The 22,381-nt window shown below is 40.4% G+C and overlaps 1 protein-coding gene across 3 annotated transcripts in view; it reads right to left on the minus strand.

Annotated features, from left to right (window-relative positions):
• The window catches only part of DNAH9 (dynein axonemal heavy chain 9), a 377,141-nt gene that overhangs the window by 287,147 nt on the left and 67,613 nt on the right, over positions 1 to 22,381 (minus strand). For 2 of the 3 annotated variants that reach the window (XM_063799007.1, XM_016932363.4), the window contains 5 exons: positions 20,617 to 20,752; positions 16,329 to 16,525; positions 15,795 to 16,219; positions 5,590 to 5,812; positions 4,680 to 4,846 (listed from right to left, as the gene is read on the minus strand). In XM_063799007.1, coding sequence (XP_063655077.1) covers positions 4,680 to 4,846; positions 5,590 to 5,812; positions 15,795 to 16,219; positions 16,329 to 16,525; positions 20,617 to 20,752 — 1,148 coding nt within the window. Of the gene's footprint in view, positions 1 to 4,679; positions 4,847 to 5,589; positions 5,813 to 15,794; positions 16,220 to 16,328; positions 16,526 to 20,616; positions 20,753 to 22,381 lie in introns of those variants that run through there. The other variant, XM_063799008.1, reaches the window with a different exon arrangement.

Here is a 22,381-nt window from a genome sequence, read left to right on the forward strand (position 1 = left end):
CTTCTTATCTGGGCTGTTGGAACCACTCTCCCATTGAGCACCTGGTTTTGAGCCTACCTTGCCCCATTCTGTTCTCCGCAGCCATGAGAAGGTGGTCTTTACATTATGTTTTTGTCATACTTAGACTCCTCAGTGGCTGAGATTATGGTCAAAACATGGCCCCCTCCATTCTCCTCTCCTGCTTCCTGCATCCCAGCCATACACACATGCAGTTTTCCAGCTGTTTCTTACATTTTCATCCTTCTGCATCTTCGTATGTGCTATTTCCTTTGCCCAGAATATCCTCATTTTGTAACTCTTTTTTTTCCCCCTGAAACAGCTCTTACTTGCCACTGGCTCTGGCTCACCATGATAATAAGCACCATGTTCTACGGGAGGTGTGAACTGCCTCCCCGGGCGGGGTTAAAGCTGGTGCCCAATGTGCATGCCTTATTGCTCATTTTTGAAATTGTCCCTGAGGCTATAAGTCCTTGAGGTCAGGAAAGGTGTATTATCTCAAAATCCTAACAGCTACATCATTTTTTGCTGGCTCCACTGCTGAGACCATAACCTCATCTACTCCAGGAAAGCCTAAATCCTGTGAATGAGTCAGATTAACTGGAAGAACAGGATCAAGCTGAATGAATGACATATCTTAGGAAACCGATATGCCTCTGGGAGGTTTAATGACAAATATTGCCCTTTTCTGCAGTTATGGAAGAGACAGCAGACACTGTGCAAGAAGGTCAAAAGCCCTTCTTTCCTCATGACTGCTGCCTTGGGCTATTTGGAAAGCTGTTTTCTCTAGTTGTCATGTAGGACAGCACCCCATGGAAGAAATCTTCAAGAAAGCCCTCCCAGCCATTCATAGAATCTGGTTGCCTGCTGAAAACACGAATGGTCTTCATTGAGCTGGAGCTCATAGAGGTAGATTATTTTGGCTCAGTAATCCCTCGATTACCTTGGTCTTGGTGTGGGCAAGAAGACTATATGTCATGGTGACGTTTCTTAAGGTCAAGAGGACTGTGCTCAAGGTCAGGAAGACCAAACAGTGAAACACCACTAGAGCATGGGGGCATTCCTTTCATTCAAGAGGGAGAACTGGTCACCAGCTTTAAGAGTTGCACAAAGCCCTTGAATCTGAGTAAGATGGTTTAGCCAATTACTAAGGTGAGAGCTCGGCTCTCACCAAAACATGGTGTTATAATTTAGAGTTAAGAACTAAAGGAGGAGCTGAAATTTGACTTGGACATGAAGAACCTCAACCTATGCAACCTGACTTCACACAGCACCTGTCAGACTGCAAGGGCTTAATAAGACACTCAGGTTTTTTTTCTCTCCTCAAACATGAGAACATTCAAAACTGAGCTTAACCTGTGTAACCTAATCAGGAGCAGAAACTTGCATCCACAGAGAAATGTACCAGGGTCTGCACTTTAGAAATTTATAAATGATCTAAAAGTGAAGAAACCAGAATTAAACTCAAACTTGAATTCACAGAAAAATATACCAGGGCCTGCAACTTAGAAATTCATAAATAACTTAACAGTGGAGAAACCAGATTTAAACTCACATGCCACACATAATACCTACAAATTTTGAACACTCACACGCACCAAACTAAGAAAGAAAACAAAACACATAAGTTGACATCCACTAAGATTCGCTTTAGTGATAAATCTACAATTCCATTTTAGCTCTGATGTTTTTTTTGACAAGAAGAGAAATACACCAAAATTGCAGAAATGTTTGGTTTCCCAGCAGTTCTTTTCAAAGCATCCTCTTCCAGGGATTCATCTGCATGTCAAATTAGCAGATGTGAATTTGGAACACCCAGCTAAGAGTAGCAGTATCCTCACAGCCAGCAGATACAAGTGCAAAGAAAGAAAAACGAACACAACTATCAAATAAAAATAAAATGAAAAAACAAACAGGAGTTGATCAATACACAAAATATACCCATGAAGGAGGAATACCGAATTTCGAACAGACACAAAAGCACACCAATGTTGTTTCCCTTTCAAGCAGTCTTAGAAGTCTCTTTGGGAGGATATTTTCCCCAACATCTTTGAATTTTTTTCTTTTTTGAAATTATCTTAAGAGACTGTTGGGCCGGGCGTGGTGGTTCATGCCTGTAATCCCAGCACTTTGGGAGGCCAAGGTGGGAGGATCACGAGGTCAGGAGTTCGGGACCAGTCTGACCAACATGGTGAAACCCTGCCTCTACTAAAAATACAAAAATTAGCCAGGCATGGTGGTGGGCACCTGTAACCCCAGCTACTCAGGAGGCTGAGGGAGGAAAATCACTTGAATCCAGGAAGCGGAGGTTGCAGTGAGCCGAGATCGTGCCATTGCACTCCAGCCTGGGTGACAGAGTTAGACTCTGTCTCAAAACAAAACAAAACAAAACAAACAACAAAAAAAAGACAGACTGTTGGTGCAAAAATATTAGTGTCTTTATTTTTATGGCTGTTGCCTTTGGTGTGGTTGTTGTTAACACTAAGTAGTATTACCTAGCTGGAGAACTTACCTCCTTCAGCAGTTTTGGCTCTGAATTGGTGTTCAATTTCAAAAATTCAATTGCATGCCCAAAAAAGAGTCAGAAGAATAAGCCTCAGACTCTGAAAGATAGTCCCCAAAGGAGTCTACAAGGGTTTCGAGCAACAGATGATTCTTTGGAACAAGGGCGTGGCTCCTAAGGCAATTATTCTAAAGGGATACAGACTTAGGAGTTACATTCCTCCGCATGATTGCTCGAAAGGAAACCAATTACTTCCCTTTAGGGTGGTGGTTTCCAAACTTGGCTGCACATTGGAATTCCTGGAGCTTACAAAATACTGATTCACGGGTCTCGCCTCCAGAAAGTCTAACTTCATTAGTATATAGGACACACTGGGCATATTGGGAGTTTTAAAATCTCTCCAGGTGATTCTGAATGTGCAGCCCAACTGGCAGCACATTGCTTTAGAGTCATATGTTTTATATATTTATATCTTATGTCTGTTTTACACACTTGTCCTTCCCTGCCTCTTAACCTACTCATCTTATTCTCTGTTACCCCAAGTATAATGCTTGGGAGATAGCAGCTGCTTAATAAATGTTTGAAGAATGAATGATAAAAATAGGCATGCCAGGTTGGGTGAGCAACCACCCAGTTTGCCCAGAACACAGGTGCTTCCTAAGACATGAGCATGCTTGTAGTCCCAGCTACTCAGGAGGCTGAGGTGAGAGGATTGCTTGAACCCAAGGAGTTCAAGGGTACAGTAGGCTATGATTATGATGCTGCACTCCAGCCTGGGTGACAGAGCAAGACACTACCTCGAAAATGCTGCTATCTCCCAAGCATTATGCTTGGAGTTACAGAGAGTAAGATGAGTATGTTAAGAGACAGGGAAGGACAAGTGTGTAAAACAGACATAAGATATAAATATATAAAACCTATGACTCTAAAGCAATGTGCTGCCATTTGGGCTGCACATTTAGAATCACCTGGAGAGATTTTAAAACTCCCAGACAACAACCAGAACAATCCTGGACAAACCAGTACAGTTTTTCACCATAGTACCAGACACAGTGCTACACACTTTCAAGAATGATCTCTTTAATTCAACCCACAACTATATGTGGTGGATACTACTATCATCTACATTTTATAGATGAGGAATCTGGAGCACAAAGGTATTAAGTAACTTTGTCATAACATAAGAAGTAAGTAGAAGACCTGAAATTAGACCCCAGGCCACCTGAATCTAGCATCTGTGCACTTAATTTTTATTGAACTTCGTTCCAGTGAAGTTGTATCTTTTTTTGTTTGGTTTGTTGCTTTAATATTTCTGTGGGCAAATAACCTTTGAAAATGAAAACATTCCTCACTGTAAGCATCGAGAATTTTCCAGTTTGGAGATTTTGAAGTCTGTCTACCCAACAATATAGAGGAGACCCAGCAAGAAATGAAGCTCAAGGAAACAGGAAACAAATCACAGAGCTGGAGCGTTAGGGCAAAGGGCACCCAATCTAGCTGGCACATCAGCAGATGTAGGACCATTGAGCGCCAGCTTGGCCTCCTGGTTGGAGCCGTTGATGCTGAGCAGTGGACCAGAAGCAGACCGCTTCACCACGGGAGGAAATCCCTGAGAAAGGAGCCCAAGTATGTGCAGTGTGGGCATGGATGAATGGTGTTGCTGATCCTAGAGTTGCTTTGTTTATGTAAAGACCTGTCATAACAAGCAGGAAGGTGTTGGAACCAAGCAGAGAGAAACCCCCTGAAGAAAACCTTCACCTAAATCCTTCCTTTATGCTGCCAAAATGAAATGCTCTGTAAAATTTTAAAAATTCAATCAGCCACTTTTTAAAACCAAAAGAACAGTCTGTGAGAACTTAGAATGCTAAAGGTTTAGTAAAATCCTAGTAATTATACCACTTATCATCCCTTTATAAACTTGGAGGCACAAAGATGCTTCTAGATATATATGCATCTTTTTAAGGCAAGATGTTTGTACAATCCTTGGCCTTTTCATACAGGTCATGATAGGATTCAGTCCACATTAGCACCACGTTTCAACCACAGGTCCTAAATGGGAAGGAAGATTATTAACTGGTCTGCAGCTGCTGGAAGAATACACACGCCCCACAAAAAGATTATCCATGACTCAAAGACTGCAGTGTTCACAGAAAGAGAGGCAGCAGTGTTCGGCCCATACCTGAACGGGGCTTCTTTGTGGAATTGCTCCCAGAATTGCTGCTGTTCTGCATCGAAGGCTGTGCACCTCTGGCGGAGGAGTGTCACTTCATTTGCCTGCAGTGGGGCCACCTGCTGCTTCACAGTAATGGCCACCTTTTTTATGTTGTTCCATTTCTCAGGCAGCTCCTGCAAAGGAAACCTCAGTGTGGTCAGATTCTCAAGGTGCTCTTTCCTCTCCCATAGTCCTGAGCTGGACAGAGCCCAGATGCTTCCATCTGTGCTACAAGACGGTACAATGGTGTGGTGGTGTCATCTTCCCATTCCCTACAATCTGCCCTCCACCCACTCTTCCTCGACTTCCTTCCGCAGCTGCTCTCAACTATTACCTACCACTCACTCAACACTAACCTTCTTGCTCTCAACCTCTGGTCCTCTAAGCCCTCTAAATTTGTGAAAACTTGGAATGCTGAAGAGACTTTTAGATTTTTCTTAAAGGAAGATGTTTCTACAATCTTCAGTTTCTATTGCTTCTACCATATTTCTACTGAAGCTACATTAACCCCTTCCCTTTTCTATATTCTTCAGGGTTGCTTGGTTATTTTCTTTTATGTCCCACATTACCTCTTGGACCATCTTAACATATTTCAGATCTGCTTTTAATTTTTCTCAACCAAAACATTGGTTCATTTCTATGGAAAAAAATTATCCATCTTAATTCTCCCATCTATCTCCAGCATTGCCTTCTCCCATATGTACTGAGTTTCCAGAATTTGCTAGATGTTACAAATACGCTACACATTATAGTTCCAAAACACGGATCTTGCAGCTCCAAGCCCTGTTTTTCATTTGCTGTACCCCACTTTACCCCATTCTGAAATCCTAAAATGTTTCCTCTATTTCTTTTATAAGGAAGACATAAATGCACTGACCTCCAGCTGCTTAAACACTGTTTCTGGCAATTCTTGTTCATAGGTCTTCAGCAATTCAATAGTCTGCTTTAAGGGCTCAAACATCTCATCAGTGTTACTCTGCCGTTCTTTAACAGCCATAAGGTGTCCCATGATCTCAACCAAGCCTTGGAAATCTCCTATTTCAACTTTCTTGAGTAAGCCGCTCTCACTGTTCTTTATAAACGCTTCCAGGTTGGCCAAGCTAATCAACACAAACAGAACATGAGGAACCATTCTCGTTCTACTTCTCGAAAGGCAGATGTATTGATTTCCCCAACAAAAATATCTATCATTATGAAAATACTACCACATGCCCAACACTTGACTAAGCACTCTGCATAGACTATGCTCTGATGTTAAGAATATGGCCTCTTGCACAAGGTGTTAAGGTTATGAATGGCAAAGACTGAGGCCTATCTTGCGATGAAGGAGACTCAGGAGGAGACACGACATCTAAATGTAATGTGTGATTTGGATAGAATCAAGAATGGAGGTCATTTCAGAGGTTCTCCGAGCGCACTCAAAATCTGTGATAGGTGCAGACCTTTGTATTAAATGCTGGATTCAGAGAAGTGGCAAAATTTATGAACTGGATAACATGAGAATTATGGCTTGCGATAGCATTGCTTTGTGAAAAGAAGCATAGAAAAAGCTTCTAAGAGGTGTTTGCTGGCAATGCATAAATGATCATATGTTGATGGAGAATTCCAGGAGAAAGAAGCTCATAATTTTCAGTAGGCCTTTATATCACTTTACTATATGGCAGGAAGAAACAAACATTTTTAAGTTGACAAATCAAAAACTGTCTTAAGATTATACTCTAATAAACATATTTTAAAACAAATAATAAAAGAGAAGGCTTAAAATGTGAAAAATAACAAAGAACAAAAACAAGCAAGCAAAATTATACAATAACTGAGTAGAAGATCTAAAAATGGAAAATATAATTATAATTTAAATTTCAACAAAGCTGAAAGGGGATTAGACTGCTGTGTGATATACGTGGAGCAGTTTCTAAACTGCAGGGTAGAAAGAGAAAAAAGGAAAAATATGCAAGTTATTAAAAGACAGGAGACAATGAAAACATCACACATAAGTATAACAAAAGTGCCAGAAGAACGAAATAGAACAAACAAGAGCAACATTTGAGAAGAGTCTAGCTAAACATTTTCTAGAATTGCTGAAAGACACGCAATGTAAGATCAAGAAAGCCCAACAAATCCCAAGCAGAATAAACATAAAGGAACCCTCATATAAACACTTCACTATGAAACTACAGATTACCAAAAGAAAAAAAAATCTTAAAATTAGCTTCAGAGCAAAGACAAGTTTCTTAAAACAACGACAGCACACATACAACAAAAACAAAACTAGACTGATAACTGACTACTCGGCAACACAAATGGAAGCCAGGACACAGTAGAATAATATTTTCAATAATCAAAGAGAATTTATGTTATTCTTGAATTCTCCCCTCCACAAAACTATTTTTAAAGAACAAGGGCAAAATGAATATATTTCAGACAAAGAAAGAATGAGAACACTTCATCAATAGACCTTTACTAAAGGAACTTCTAATGGGATATACCTCAGTCAGGTGTCTGGACTATAGAGCAATAATGGTAAGTATGTTGGTAAATCTAAATAGGAGGCCGAGGCGGATAGATCACAAGGTCAGGAGTTCAAGACCAGCCTGGTCAACATGATGAAACCCTGTCTCTACTAAAAATACAAAAACTAGCCAGGCATGGTGGCCTGTGCCTGTAGTCCCAGCTACTCGGGATGCTGAGGCAGAAGAATCACTTGAATCCGGGAGGCAGAGAGGTTGCAGTGAGTTGAGATCATGCCACTGCACTCCAGCCTGGGCGACAGAGCGAGACTGCATCTCAAAAAATAAAAAAATAAAAAAAATAATAAATAAACATTTGGTGTATATATATATATATATATATATATATATATATATATAGTTCCTGGGGCTTAAATAAATAATAGAGAGCAATCTAAATTACTAGGAATGATAGAATATAATTTGATGGATGAACAGGAGACATGAAACTATTCTAAAGTCTTTTAATCATTGTGAAGAGACTAAAAATAGTAATAAATTTACTTATTTTAAGGATGCTTATTAAAATAGCAGTGGTAACCATTAGAACAGCAGAGCTACATGGCATGACATTCAAAGTAGCAGAGGAAAAAATGGAATAAGGAAAATAAAAGAAAACATGAAAAATTATACCCCAAAGCAGACAAAAAAGGAAGTCAATGAAAAAGAAAAAGAATAGCAAACTAAAAGAACATAATAAAATGGTAGATTTAAATTAAAATGTACCACGATCAATGTTAATGAACAAAACCCTCCAGTTAAAAAATACATATTGCTAAAGTGGATTTAAAAAATCAGTTCTATGCTCATTATAAAAATGTCTTCTAATGTAAGGGCACAGCAAGGTTGAAAGCCAAAGGATAAGAAGAGATGCACCAAGCAAATGTCACCAAAGAAAAATTGTTTTAGCTACATTAATAGAAGACAAAACATACTTTAGTACAAGACATATTGCTAGTGATAAAGAAGATGTTTAATGTTTGGTTAAAAGGCTCAATGTTCCAAGAAGATATAAAAAGTCAAAATCTGTATGCCTATAACATAACCTTAAAATATATGAAGCAAAAATTTACAGAATTACAAGGAGAAATTGACAATATACCACTAAAAATGGAAGATTTTTAATACAATTATCTTAGTAAGTGATGATAGATTAAGTAGATTAAAAAAGGCAGTGAAGATACAGTAGATTTGAATAGAATAATTAACAAACTTGAACAATAGGCATACATAGAACATTCTACTCAGTACTTACAGAATATACATTATTTTCAAATATGCCCAGAAATTTATAAGAACTGAATATACTATATTGAATAAGGCAAACTTTAACAAATTTCAGAAGCTTGTTATTAGACATATCATTTCTAAACCACAGCACAATTAAGTTGGAAATTAATAAAAAACTATAACTAGAAAAGTCTCACATTTGAAAAATTAAAAAATCTAAACCCATTATAATTAATATTAAAAGTATTTAGAACTAAATTGTAATGAGAATATTACATACTAAAATGCAAAATGGAGGTAAAACTGTATTTAGAAGAGAATTTATAACTTTCAATGTTAGCATGCAAACAGACAAAAGACTCAAAATTAACAAGCAAACGTTAGCCAAAGAACAGAAAATAAATCCAAAATAGTAAAGGAAATAATAAAAGAATAAATTATTGAAATAAAAATAAAACTACAATAAATAAGATCAATGAGTTTATTAGATAGTTTTTTTGTGTCCGGCAAGAAGAAAGGAAACCAGAAAGCACAAATAAGAATGAATAGAAGGCCGGGTATGGTGGTTCATGCCTGTAATCCCAGCACTTTGGGAGGCCAAGGCAGGTGGATCACCTGGGGTCAGGGGTTCGAGACCAGCCTGACCAACATGGAGAAACCCTGTCTCTACTAAAAAATACAAAATTAGCCAGGCATGGTGGTGCATGCCTGTAATCCCAGCTACTTGGGAGGCTGAGGCAGAAGAATCACTTGAACCCGGGAGGTGGAGGTTGCAGTGAGCCGAGATCGTGCCATTGCACTGTGGCCTGGGCATCAAGAGTGAAACTCCGTCTCAAAAAAAAAAAAAAAAAAAAGAATAGAAATGAAAAGAGGGAGACACCATAGGCTTTGCAGAGATTAAACAGTTGAGAGGATCTTATCCATTTTATAATAATAATTTGAAGATTTACATGAGATGGATACATTCCTAGAAAATATGACTTACTCAAAGTGACTTACGAAGGAATAGAAAACTTCAATATCTTTATAATCATTAAAGAAATTATAGGCTAAAATCTTGTTACAAAGAAAATCACAATCCCAGATGGCTCAATAAGAAATTTAAATCAAACTCTCACAGATCAGAAAATTTCAAGATTACACCAACTCTTCTGGAGAAAAAATAAGAAGAATTACTTCTTGTTCTATGAAGCTAGCACAATTACAAAACCAAAAACCAGATACAGACAGGAAAAAAAAAAGAAAATTGAAGGCCAAATTCAATCACAAACAGGTGCAGTAATGCTAAACAAAATATTTGCAAACACAATAAGCCAGAGAGTATATTGAAAAAGATAATACTTTTTGTTGGGCATATCTCAGATGCTAGGTTGTTTTAACATTAGAAGCCAAATAATATGTTCAACACTTTAACGGCTTGAGGGAAAAACCAGAGTTATCTTAATGGACATAGATAAAACACTTGATACAATTTTACATCCATTTATGCTAAATACTCCAAACAAATTAGAAATAGAAGGGAAATTTTAAAATCAGATAAAGCAAGTCCACAGAAAACTCACAGCAAATATTATACTCAGCAGTGAAATGTTAAAAGCACTCCTTTTAAGATCAGAGACAAGACAAAGACGTATGTTATCCCCACTTTCATTCAACATTCTACTGGAAGTCCAAGCCAGAGTGGTAAGATAAGAGATAGAGATATAAAGCATAAAGACCGAGAAGGAAGAAGAAATAAAACTATCATAAATTTGTAGATGATGACCATGTACGTTGCAAACACCAAAGAATGTACAGATGAATTATCAAAATTATTAAATTAATTTAGCAGGATTGCGTGATATGAAATCAATGTACAAAATCAATTCAATTTCTACAGAAAATATGATTTTAAAATATTATTTATACTACGAACTGAAAAACAAAATACTGAGGAATATATTTGAACAAAAATATGCAAATTTTTTAAAGACAATGATTACAAAATTTCACTGAAAGACATAAAAAGGATGTAAATAAGCAAAGAGACAACATGTTCTTGGACGAGAATACTCAGTATCATCAATTCTACTCAAATTGATCTATAGTCACTAAAAATATAATTAAAATCCTAAAAGATTTTTTTCTTCTACAAACTGATGACTAAAATTTATATGAAATGGTAAGGACCAAGAACTGTCAAGATATTCTTGATGAAAATGATCCAGGTGGAGACTTGCCCTGCCAGATATCGAGATTTGTTACTAAGCTACAGTAATTAGGATTTCTTCATATTCATGAGTGCTAGATAAGGGACTATTTAATGTGAAAGATAAAATTTTAAAACTTTTAGAAGGGAATACAGGAGGGTATCATTAGGATATCAGGGCAAAAAAAGGATTTATTTAACAAGACAAAAGAAGAACAACATAAGGGAAAAGTTGGACACATTTGGCCACACAAATTAAGAATTTGTTTATCAGAATACACCATAAGTGGAGTGAAAAGACAGGTCACAAAATGGTAGACTCCATTTGCAAGACATACAATAGCAAAGGACTAGATATAGAAAATGTAAGTAATTCCTAATGTAATTTCAAAAAGGAAAAAAAAGTCCAGTAGAAAAATGAGCCACAGATATGAATAGGCAGAGAAAAGGAAACATAATGACTCACCAAAAACATAAAAAGATGAGGACCTTTTTATACTCAGAGTAGTGCAAAATATTTACCACAGTGAGATACCATTACACTCCCACCAGAGTGGCCAGGATTGAACAATTTATCAATACTAAGAGGTGGGGAGGATGCTAGGCTGTAAGAGCTTTCACCCATGGCTGTCTCTACCTTGGAAGGAGCTTGGCATTATATGCATACTCTTTGACTTAGCAATTCCGCTCTTAAGTATACACCCTAGAGGAATGCTTGCCCATTCCATGATCACATATAAGAGTTCTTACAGCAACATTGTTAAAAGGGAAGCAGTGTCCTTAGGGAAGAGCAAAACCACTGGAAACAACCCAAATGTTCAACAACTATGGAATGGACAGATACATTGTGGTACATTAATCTAAGGGAATACTGTACGACAGGGAAAATGAACTACTGTTATACTGTCAACCTGGATAAATCTCAAACATAATGCTGAGTGAAAGAAATAGAACACAGAAAAATATATGGCATACAATAATATCATTTTTATGAAGTTTTAATGCAAGTCTCCATATAGGTATGTATGTATGCATATACATATGTATACATCCATATGCATACACATGTGTATATATCCATATACATACACACATACACAAAGTGATGAAGAAAAGCCTGGGAAGGATTATGTCACATTTAGGACCCTAGTAACATCTTGCAAGGAGGGAGAAGGATTTAAACTTTAAAATATAGCCAATGTTCTGTTTCTTAGCTGGATGATGCAAATTCACATATTCTCTTTAATATTGTTCTCTAAATTGTATGTATGTTATATTTCATCATAAAACTTTTTGTAGAGCGAGAATGGGAGGTAAAAAACCAAAAAAAAAAAAAAAACAAATATAAACACATCTTTTGAGAAATTTTGCTGTAAAGGAGTGCATACAAAAAATTGTGTTGTAGCTGGAAGGGCTTGTGGGGTCATACTCCTTTCTCTTTTTCAATGTGGCAAATATGACAATATGCCCACATGCTACTAAGAATGTGTAAAGGAAAGAATTGATAATGTTGGAGATAGGGAATATTTAAGAAGGTAAGTCCTAAGGTGAGAGGAAAGAGACTGGATTTAGAAAAGCAAGGACAGCTTATCCACAGTCATGGGAGAGGTGGTTGAATATCCAGCTTCAAATGCAGGCATGCTGGTAGATTTGTTGGTGAAAAGGTGAATTAGTTCTCTCATGATTGATACTAATTTCTCAGTGAAATGAGAGGCAGAGTCATAAAGGCAGAGAAAATATTTGAAGGAAACAGGAGTCTGAGAGAATTGGGAAGTGTCTAGGAAAATGTGAAGGGCCTACCTGAATTTTATGTTCACAAATGAAATGTAGGACTGGTCAGAAGACTGGTTTGATTTTGCTTCATCAGGGATGAATTGCTCAGGAGCAGGTGTGGAGCACTGAGTTTAAACAGTCAGGGTTTTACAAGGTGGGAATGGGAGGGAATGGGAGGGAACAGGGACCAAGGATGATAGATTCTGAGAAAGCAGGGGAGTCAGTGAATTGGAAATCCTGATGGGTTTGAAGAATTCTGTGCAGCAGTGTTGCCAAGTAAGTGAGGTGTGAAGATAACAGGTGGAGGCCAGGGAGTGGAATGCTTCAACCTGAGCTTCTGAAGGCAGAGCAATTACTTCCCCATCATTCTCTGAGCCCCACTGAGAATGCAGAAGAGATGTAGGTAGCAGAGGTATGGCAGAGTGAAGGGCATTGGAAGGAGGAGGTCAACGATGTAAGAGCCAGTGTGATGGAAATTCTGTGGATGCTGGGTCATGGCGGGTGACTATCAGCAGAAAGTGGGAAGGGTGGGAAGGGAAACCTCTGAGCCAGACGCTAAGATCTGCACTGGTGAGCAAGAGGGACTAATGGCAGCAAGGCAGAGTGCAGTTGGTATTGTCTGAGAATTCACGTCAGCAGAGCTGGTGATTTTGAGGGAAGATGGTGGTGAAATGGTCTGGAAGCAGCACTGAAGAGCAACCATATCTTACCCACCTGCAGGCCTAGTGGTAAGAGGGATATAGGAGAAAAGTCAGCCTCCACTTGGGAGGGCTGGAGGGAAAGCAGTGTCCTCAGAAGGGAGCCAGGTTTCAGTTGGAGCAAAACGGTGATGAGACAAGATGAAAGGGACAGTGGGCATTTGCTGCTGTAAGATCCTGAGGTCTGGTGCAAGGGCACGGGAAAGCTTTGCAAGTGCAGAGGTAGGGGTTGAGTCAGATTAGGGCAGGAAGAGCTGAATGAGATGAGAATTTACGTAATAAAAGGGGGTTGGACTTCTGGCAGTGAATGAAGTACCTAAAATGCAACATAAGGTGGGATTCATCCCGACCTGTTAAGGAAAGTTGGAAATCACATAATTACATGGCACAGAGGAGACAATAATAATTTTTTTATTATTTCTATTTTATCGAATCCTCCAGAATACAATAAAATCTTCTTCTAAAGTGTAACACAATAGCTAGTTTCTAGAATCACCAACTGTTAAAGCTAGAAGACGGAAGACACCTTAGAAGAATCCAGTTGGGCTGTCTTCTTTCAGAGGTGAGGAAACAGGGATCCAAGGACACAAAAGTCAGGCCTCCTAGCTGCTCTACTGTGTGTTCATCCTGTTAAACCAACCCCATTAGATCTTTAAAGCCTACCTGGTTGATGCCTATGGCAGCTGCTGTTACCACGTCCTGTATCAACCATGTGTTTTTGATCCTTTCACATCCGGGTCTTAGAAACTCTAGAGGGACTTCCCTGCACAGGGCTGAGCAATTTCTTGAGACAGCAGTGGCTGGCCCGTGAGCACACTTTCCATATGCAAACCAACTATTCCAGAGTCCAACCACCTCCTCTATGGGGCTCTCATGCTCTGAGCCATTATCCCCCTGCCCTAATCAGCCCAAGGCCAGGTCCCAGACAATTTGGAATAGCCTCTATGCCCCAGAGCTACTGAAATGTTCAAACTCGCCAATCCTGAGCCTGCTTGCCATGTCTTGTCTATTCCTTCCCACAGAAATCACAACAAAGGCTCCTGCCTGTATTCTCTGCCCCCTTCTGCTTCCTGATGGACGCTGGAGCTCCCCACTGTGGCCCTGTATGCCATACACCGTCCTCTTGAGAACTGTGAGTAATAATCTATCTGCTGTAAACTGTCCTCCTGGGAACTGTGAGTAATAACCTATCTTTTTATGGGAGTCATCTGCTGCTCTGTAGCCTTGCTGTGCCTGAATAATAAAACATGCATTTTGAAACATGCTGCTTATCCTTGAATTACCAGACGTAGCAATGAAGAGGGACCACAAAGCAGCTGTCTCCTCCAACAGTGCTCCATCCTGGGGCATCTGTCACAGTCCTACCACCCATCAGCATTTCCTCTTCTTGCCTCCGAGTTCCTCAGGGAAGAAAAGCTTTCATGAATGTGGAAGAATACACAGGAAGCCCTATTTAAAACATCCCCAGTCAGGCGCGGTGGCTCACACCTGTAATCCCAGCACTTTGGGAAGTCAAGGCAGCCGGATCACCTGAGGTCAGGAGTTCGAGACCAGCCTGACCAACATGGAGAAACCCTGTCTCTACTAAAAGTACAAAATTACCCAGGCGTGGTGGCACATGCCTGTAATCCCAGCTACTTAGGATGCTGAGGTAGGAGAATCGCTTGAACCCAGGAGGCAGAGGTTGTGGTGAGCAGAGATCATGCCATTGCACTCCAGCCTAGGCAAAAAGAGCAAAACTGCATCTCAAAAAAAAAAAAAAAAAAAAAAAAAATCCCCACAAAGCGTTCTTGGGGTTTCCTAAGGTGGTTGAACATTACCCTTGGAAAATCTCTCAAAGTTTATTTGTAGATAGATAAAATTCTCAATGTTACCATTTTCTTTCTGCCTATGGCTCCAGATCACGGAGCAAGGCAGTGGCAGCATTAAGCAAAACCAGCACTGAACTAAGGAGGGGGTCAGGTTGGCCTCCCTGCAGTGTCGTCCAGCACTCCAAAGGGCGATCACTGTGCAGAGGGACTGGTGGTCCCCAGTGGGATTCTGAGATGGGGGTCGAGATTCTAATTGTGGTGGGTATCTGGGGACCAGGCCAAGGTAAAGTGACCGGGGGACTGTTGACTACATGGATTATTCATTCAGAGGATGATGCTCTGGCTTAGAGAGCCTAGTGCTGGGCTGGGTGGTCTAGGTCACAGTAGGGCAGACAGAATTTCATATCCAGCCTGTTGCACAGTGAGAATGGCACAGACAGGCAGTCAGGAGCACAGAGTTTTAGTGACATCCATATTGCCCAGCTGGATAATCCGAGACAAGGAATAAGAGGTAGAAGTAAAACAAAGAGGCCCATTAGACCCTCTCTGCTTCCCAAGCTTAAAGAGATTGCATGGAGCCGTGAAGGGAGCTTGGATCTGCTATTATTGTCTCTAATATTCCTTACCACTTAACCACGTGCCTTTCACACAATGGACGTCAAACAGAAAACAAAACAAAGAGGCCTTATCTGGTAAACAAAGAAAAGGGCAGGACTTAAGTTACCATGGTGTCCAAAAGCCTAGAACCTCTAACCAGCTGTCTTAATTTTTAATTTAACCAACATACCCATGGGGAAAAAATATAAAAAAGGTTTAAAAACATGGTGTTCCTCGCAGCCTAGCATGCTGGAAGAAAGTGAAAACAACTATTGTACCTGTGAGTGACGTGGTCCACAAGATGCTGTTTGAACAGGAGGCTCCACCTCTTAATAATATTCAGCAGAGATGCCTTAAAGGGTCGAATATCAATTTTCATCCAGCCGTCAAACACCTTGATGGGTTCCAGCCTGCACACCTCTTCATAGAGCGTTTCATAGGAGTCGATTTGCACTTTAAACTGAGAAAGGAGGGGAGGATTCTCTGGGATGCCATCTTCCACATGGTCTTCAATTTCTTCCGGAGTGAGGATGTGCCCGTACAGCAGAAACTGACCCAGAACCTCCTTCCGGTCCTCCACATAGAGGTACGAATACTGGCTGAAGGTGCTCTGATAGCCACAGCAGAGGCCCATCACTCTCTGGACTCTCTCCATGAGTGTGCGCCGCATGTTTGCCAAATCTGGCATACCGTCCAGGTCGACCTGGGGAAGCGAGACAACGGCAGGCAGGTTACACCAGTGTGTGGCAGGAAGTTTGAGATTCGGCTGGAGGGGACACAGTTGGAGGGCAGGATGGCTGCAGCTCCAGTACCTGATAGTGAGGAGAGCCGTTTTGTGGGGAAAGCCGTGGCACCAGAGATGATATCCTAAAAATGCTGGTGATGAGACCCTCAACAATGTCATAGAAACCCCCCTTCACTCCAGACTCCAGAGACGGATAGAAAACTAGCTCTGGGATGGCTAGACTCAGTTGTGCTTCAAATATTGGGGTAAGTCCTGCCTTACACTCTGAAAAACACGGAAAACAAGCAAACAAAACAAATTGTGGATAAAATGGACAAAGTAGAGGACTGTTTTAAAAGCACCCAGAGCAATGCTTTTCTTTAGATAAGCTGCTAGACTGTAGGGAAACGGAAATGTAAAATTTTGTTTACATCCCATACAATGTGAGGGTGATAGTCTTGCAGTGCTTCTCAATGGGGGAACCACTGACATTTGAATAGGCCCATTCTGCTGCAGGGCTCTCCTGGGTACTGCAGGATATTTACTTTCCTTGTCTTCATGGAGCACATCCTAGTGACTGATCAGCCCAAGCCACTCCCCTTCCACATTCTCAAATGCCTCTTGGGGGACAGTCTAGCCTCTGGTTGAGAAGAGATTGATTGTTTTTTTTTTTTTTTTGAGATGCAGTCTGACTCTGTCACCGAGGCTGGAGTGAAGTGGCACAATCTTGGCTCACTGAAACCTCCACCTCCCGGGTTCAAGCGATTCTTCTGCCACAGCCTTCCAAGTAGCTGGGACTACAGGCATGCGACACTATGCCCAGCTAATTTTTGTATTTTTAGTAGAGATGGGGTGTCACCATACTGGCCAGGCTGGTCTCAAACTCCTGACCTCGTGATTCGCCTGCCTCAGCCTCCCAAAGTGCTGGGATTACAGGCATGAGCCACCGCGCCCAGCCAACAAGAGGTTGATTTTTCAAAGCCCATTTCTTGGAAGCAGCTGATTTCTTCCTAGGCACAAGCCATGCAATTCCACTTATCACTCTAGGTGAACAGGGGCAGGCTTGTCAACGATGTACAGACATGAACCACAAAGAGAAATTACAATTCTGCCTATTCTGCTCCTTATCCTTTTCTAAGAAATAATTTATTGCTGTAGTCCTGTAGTGATAAAAATTTTAAAAACAGTATGAATAATTAACAAATCCCTGATTACTTACTAGGTCAACTTGCCTTACTAAATTTAAATCAAAATACAACACAGAGCAAGATGTTCCAGGTACAAGATATATGCTTAAAGTTTTTACCAATAACCACTTATTTTTATATGACTTTTCAATTGTAGTTATATTTAGGAGCCCGTTATGGGCTGGATACTGTGGGTGGCAGAGCCTGTTCACTGAAATCCATTGTTGTCTTCTTCCCTTGAAATAGAGTAATAACTGGGATTTGACCAGATTTCCCAGCCTTGCTTGCAGACAGGTGTGGCAACGAAATTTCCTCACCAGTGGATGTAGGACAACATGATGGTGCCACTTGTGGGCTGGGACTCTTGAGACTGCAGGTGATCCTTCTCTGTACTCAGTCTCTTTCTCCTCTACCAGACTAGAGCCTGGACATGGCAGTGAGTCAGTTCAACCCCAGAAATGAGGACAAGGTCCTGAAGAATGGTGGAGCCATAGGACAGAAGGAACCTGCCCATCAAACTGGAACACTCATCTTCGACTCTTGCTTTCAAGGGTAGACTTCTCTGTCCTTCAAACCATATTGTTGATGGAGTTTTTGTTACCACAGCTTAGCCACTCACCCTAAGTAAAATACTGCAGTATACTCAAAATACGTAGGAATAGGGCCTTGCCTTCAGAACTGGAGGGATGACAAATTCGCATTATTGGACTCAGGACAGTCCCAATATTTAACTTAAGGGAACACAAGATTGGACTCAGGAGAGTCCCAATATTTGACTTAAGGGAACACAAGTTTACCAATAACAAAGTAATTATACTACTATAAGTTTATAAGATGGTATAGTTTATAAAAACTACTATAAGTTTATAAAATAGTATAGCTTATAAAATCACCTATAATTTGCTTTATATATATACTCATGACATATTCTGCATTAATATACATATTATGTACTTATAAATTAATAGACAAAGTTGCATATAGTTTACAGAATTCAAAAGACTTGACAGAATGTTTTGACTGTATGAGATTTTTGTCGCATATGTTGACATGGGACTGTAATCTCTACATTGGATGTAACGCCAATGTAATTATCATCCAAAGCAGATTGTCCTGGTTCCACAGTGTTGGTGCACGTAAATCATTTCACCAGGTAAGAGGAGGAGGGACATTTCTCTATGGAGTGGGAAGCATATAACCTATGCAGGGTTTGGGTTGAGAGATGACAGGGAAACCAACCCAAGCCTTGGGAATGCCCTCAACAATGTCATAGAAGCCCCTGCTCTGCTCTAGACTCCAAAGGTCAAAGAAGTCTACTCCCCTCCAGGTTAACAGTGCAAGGTGAGTGTTCCAGTTTGGTGGACAGGTTCCTTCCATCCTGTGGCTTTACCATTTTCCAGGGCCTTACCCTCATTTATTGTGGGTTTGACCAGACAAAATGGTAAGGTGGACCTAGGATGACAAAGCCACCCAACTGAGCCACTGCAAGGGGTCACCATGATTTTCTTCTCAGAGGCCCCTTTAGGCTCCTTTACTTCCCCTTAGATAACCAGTGCCTTTCAAATTTTATCTATAGTGCTTCAGATCAGGCAGCTGATAAATTCAGCTCCCACCCATTCAAAGGAGAATTCGAAGGGCCTCTATATTGTGAAGAAAATGTGTTCCCCTGTCCTCCTATTTCCACAAAGCGGAGGAAACTTTGGTAATCTTGGAGAAAGACTGCCATCTCTTCTCTCCATCCCCTGGTCCCACTCTGTCCTTCCCACAAGTGGACACATGGCACATCGGATAGCCCAGATCAGGAGAACCAGAGCGCCGTTGGTCAAGGATGAAGTCATTTAGGCACCACTTCTAGTGCACTGCCTGCACCCAAGTATGGCTGGGGTATCTTCCTAGATTCTCTAGGGAGGGCTTAGTGATGAAGCCCCCTGAACCTCCAGCATTAGAGGAGGCTTGGTCAGTTCACTAAGGTGGACACCACCAGTGCTGGTCCGTAAGAGCCAGCTGTCCAGACTTGGTGCCCGTGTTCCATGCCCCATTGGCTTGTTGCTCCCAGGCTCCAGAAGATGATCTCTTACCTTGCTAACTATGCTGGATTTCCTGAGTCCTGTTGTTGATTTCCTTAGTTTGGAGCACCCCTATATCCTGCAAGCAAAGACCATGCCTAACACCTCAGCCATTCTACCTATCAAGACCATGGGGATGGCCATTGGGGCTACACTCAGTGCTGGGCCTTCCTTCTCTCTGGATTCTCAACGTAGGTGTCTGCATGTAGTCTCTTTTATGGGCTGGATATCTGGACACTGGCCTTGGACTATTTATTTTACATCAGTATTTCATTTCAATCCTTGAGTTCTTAAAAACTCTCATCTTACTTCCATCCTCTAGCTTCAAACTATTTACCTCTGCCTTACCATTTTGACAAATCCTTCTATAGGTTCTTTGCTAAGCAACTCAGAATCTGCCAGAATGTGAAGGTTTAATTCGACTTTTAGTCCTGAACTCTTCTGCCCTGTCCATTTCATCATTTACTAGCCAAGGTTAGCCCTTTCTGTATCTTTCACTCTGTGTACCTTACCCCAGTTTATCCACTATAAATTCAAAGCCTTTAATTATTTTTTAAAAGCTTCAAAGAATGCCCATTGTGTTCTATACATTTCTTTTTCTTCTGAAAATTATCTCCTCCCCTACTTCTTGTGTGACTCTTTCACTCAGAAAAACTTCTGTTTCTTCCATTTAACCTGGCGGACACAATCTCCTTGTGTTCTCAAAAGTCTACAGAGATAAAGTACATGAAGCTTGAAGGCACAGAATGTCCCCCACCCATTGCCATAAGTCAAGCTTGGATGAAGCCTTCTGCCTTTATTGCTAACAGTGCTTCCTGCTTCTTAACTTGGTCACTCCTCTTTACTGAAGCTTGATTTAGAGTGAATTCGCTTTTATATTTTTGCTATGTGCGCCACTGTCTTGCAGCCTGGTTTATTATCTAATTTTAAGCGTCAGAAATCTTTTGTCTTTGAACAATTTAGAAGTTCGATACCTTTTCTGTTTTCCTGTGCATCATTCACAAAAGGTCTACAACGTTTTGGGAAAAGTCACAGAGCACTCAGCTGCTCTTCAGTATAATTCAACAAATGTTACTGTTGTTATCTTTCCAATAATAACCCACATCCATAAGCCAGTAAGTACCAGTATTTTCCAGAAGATACTTGAGGGAGCACTCAATGGCAAGAAAGAATCCATTCAGCAACAAATTGTCAATAGAGTTAACATAAGTCTTCCAGATATTGGAGGTTGGGTCTGCTGAAAATAGACCCAGGTTTTCCTATAAAAGGAAGAAGAAAGTATATAAACCTCGTTTAATAGCATGAAACAACTGGTGTAATCAACAGTCAAAATAAAAACAACACATGGAGAAAAAAACTCTCTTGTGGAGAATTTGCTATTACACGTGTATCGAATCCACTCTGCCTAATGAGTATTACCATTGACTGAAAGGAAGGCAAAGTTAGTCCATGATGGTAATATAGGGGACAACCTGTCCCTGAGGAAGGAGGATGGGGTTGGCCCAGCTTCTCAGAAGCAATGCTGATGGATGCAATGTGTGTGCTTCCTAAGTGCTGGCTGATATACTGTGGAGGAAGTTGCATCAGGGCAGAAGTGAGGGTAGGCAGAGGAACGAATTCTAAGGGTAGGTAGTATTAAGATTCAAGGTTTAATAAAAATTTCAGGTTCAAAGAAGCAAAGCATTTTCTGGTTAATTCTTAGAAATGAGCTGAAATGTTTTGCAGTTGGCATTCAATCCTACTGAGTGATTTAGAAAATGCACACAAATAAATAAAAAATGTTTCTCTCTCTCTCACTCTCTCTCTCCCCTCCTTCCTCCCCGCCTTCTCTTTTACATGATACACTCTTGACCTATTGGCATCCAAGCATCACCATGGTAACAAGGTTTGGGCTTCAAGGAAAGGAAGACTAAATGCTCAGCAATGCCAAGTACAGACATCCCATTTACTCTTTGTCATTTGCAGTATTAACACTTTTTACAGCAACTTTCCAGTTATCTAATATCTTCAGAAAAATCAGGAACTAACTTGCAGACGTAACTTTTCTAGATGATTCATATTTACCTCTTCAGGATGTATTGCCATGTTATAAATCTCCCTGGATTTAAACAATCTCATGATTCTGCTTTTAGGTAACACAACTCTACAATTTCTAAGATGCAATACCTACACCTTTCTTTCTTAAGTAGCCTTAAGATGTTCTTCGTGACTTAAAGTCCATCATCATGCAAATCACAACACAGTGACAAGACAGAGTTTCTCTCGGGTATTAAGATGCGTATGCTTGTTTGCTTCCACGTTAAATCACCTCTAGTGTTTATGACTGCTTTGTATAATTGTTCTATCTTCTCTTACTGTCAAGCTATCAATATAATATCTATATCTTTCACCTTTGTTTACTGCCTCAAATCTATTGCGGTCTAAGAAACAAACGTGTTGGAATTTTCTATGAAGTAGGAAGAAATAGTTCAGGTTTCTGATTTTAACCACAACAGCAGAGAGTGAGATTGTACTTGCTCTTCTGCAAACAAACACAGAACTGATTATAATAAAAGAATTAATTGGTTTGGGTAACTGGATAACAGACAGAACAAGAATGTGATCCTTGAAAGAAGGGACATACTCAAGGTGAGCCTCACCACCACCTGGCTTTCTACCCAAAGGCCCTTTTCAAACTATGGCATAGGTTAGTGGAGCTTAGTTACAGCATCCCTGCTGATAGGCAGAGAAGACAGAATTTGGAGTTTGGTGCTGCTATGGGGGCTGGGTCCTCTTGAGTCTGACTGAGGAATCAGCTATATATGTTTAGAGCAAGCTGGTAAAGAATAGTTGCAGAGGGCTCTAAGTTGAATGGAAATTATGTAGGCCATATAGTGTTGGAAGATGTT

This window comes from Pan troglodytes, chromosome 19, assembly GCF_028858775.2.
Source record: "Pan troglodytes isolate AG18354 chromosome 19, NHGRI_mPanTro3-v2.0_pri, whole genome shotgun sequence".
NCBI lineage: Eukaryota > Metazoa > Chordata > Mammalia > Primates > Hominidae > Pan > Pan troglodytes.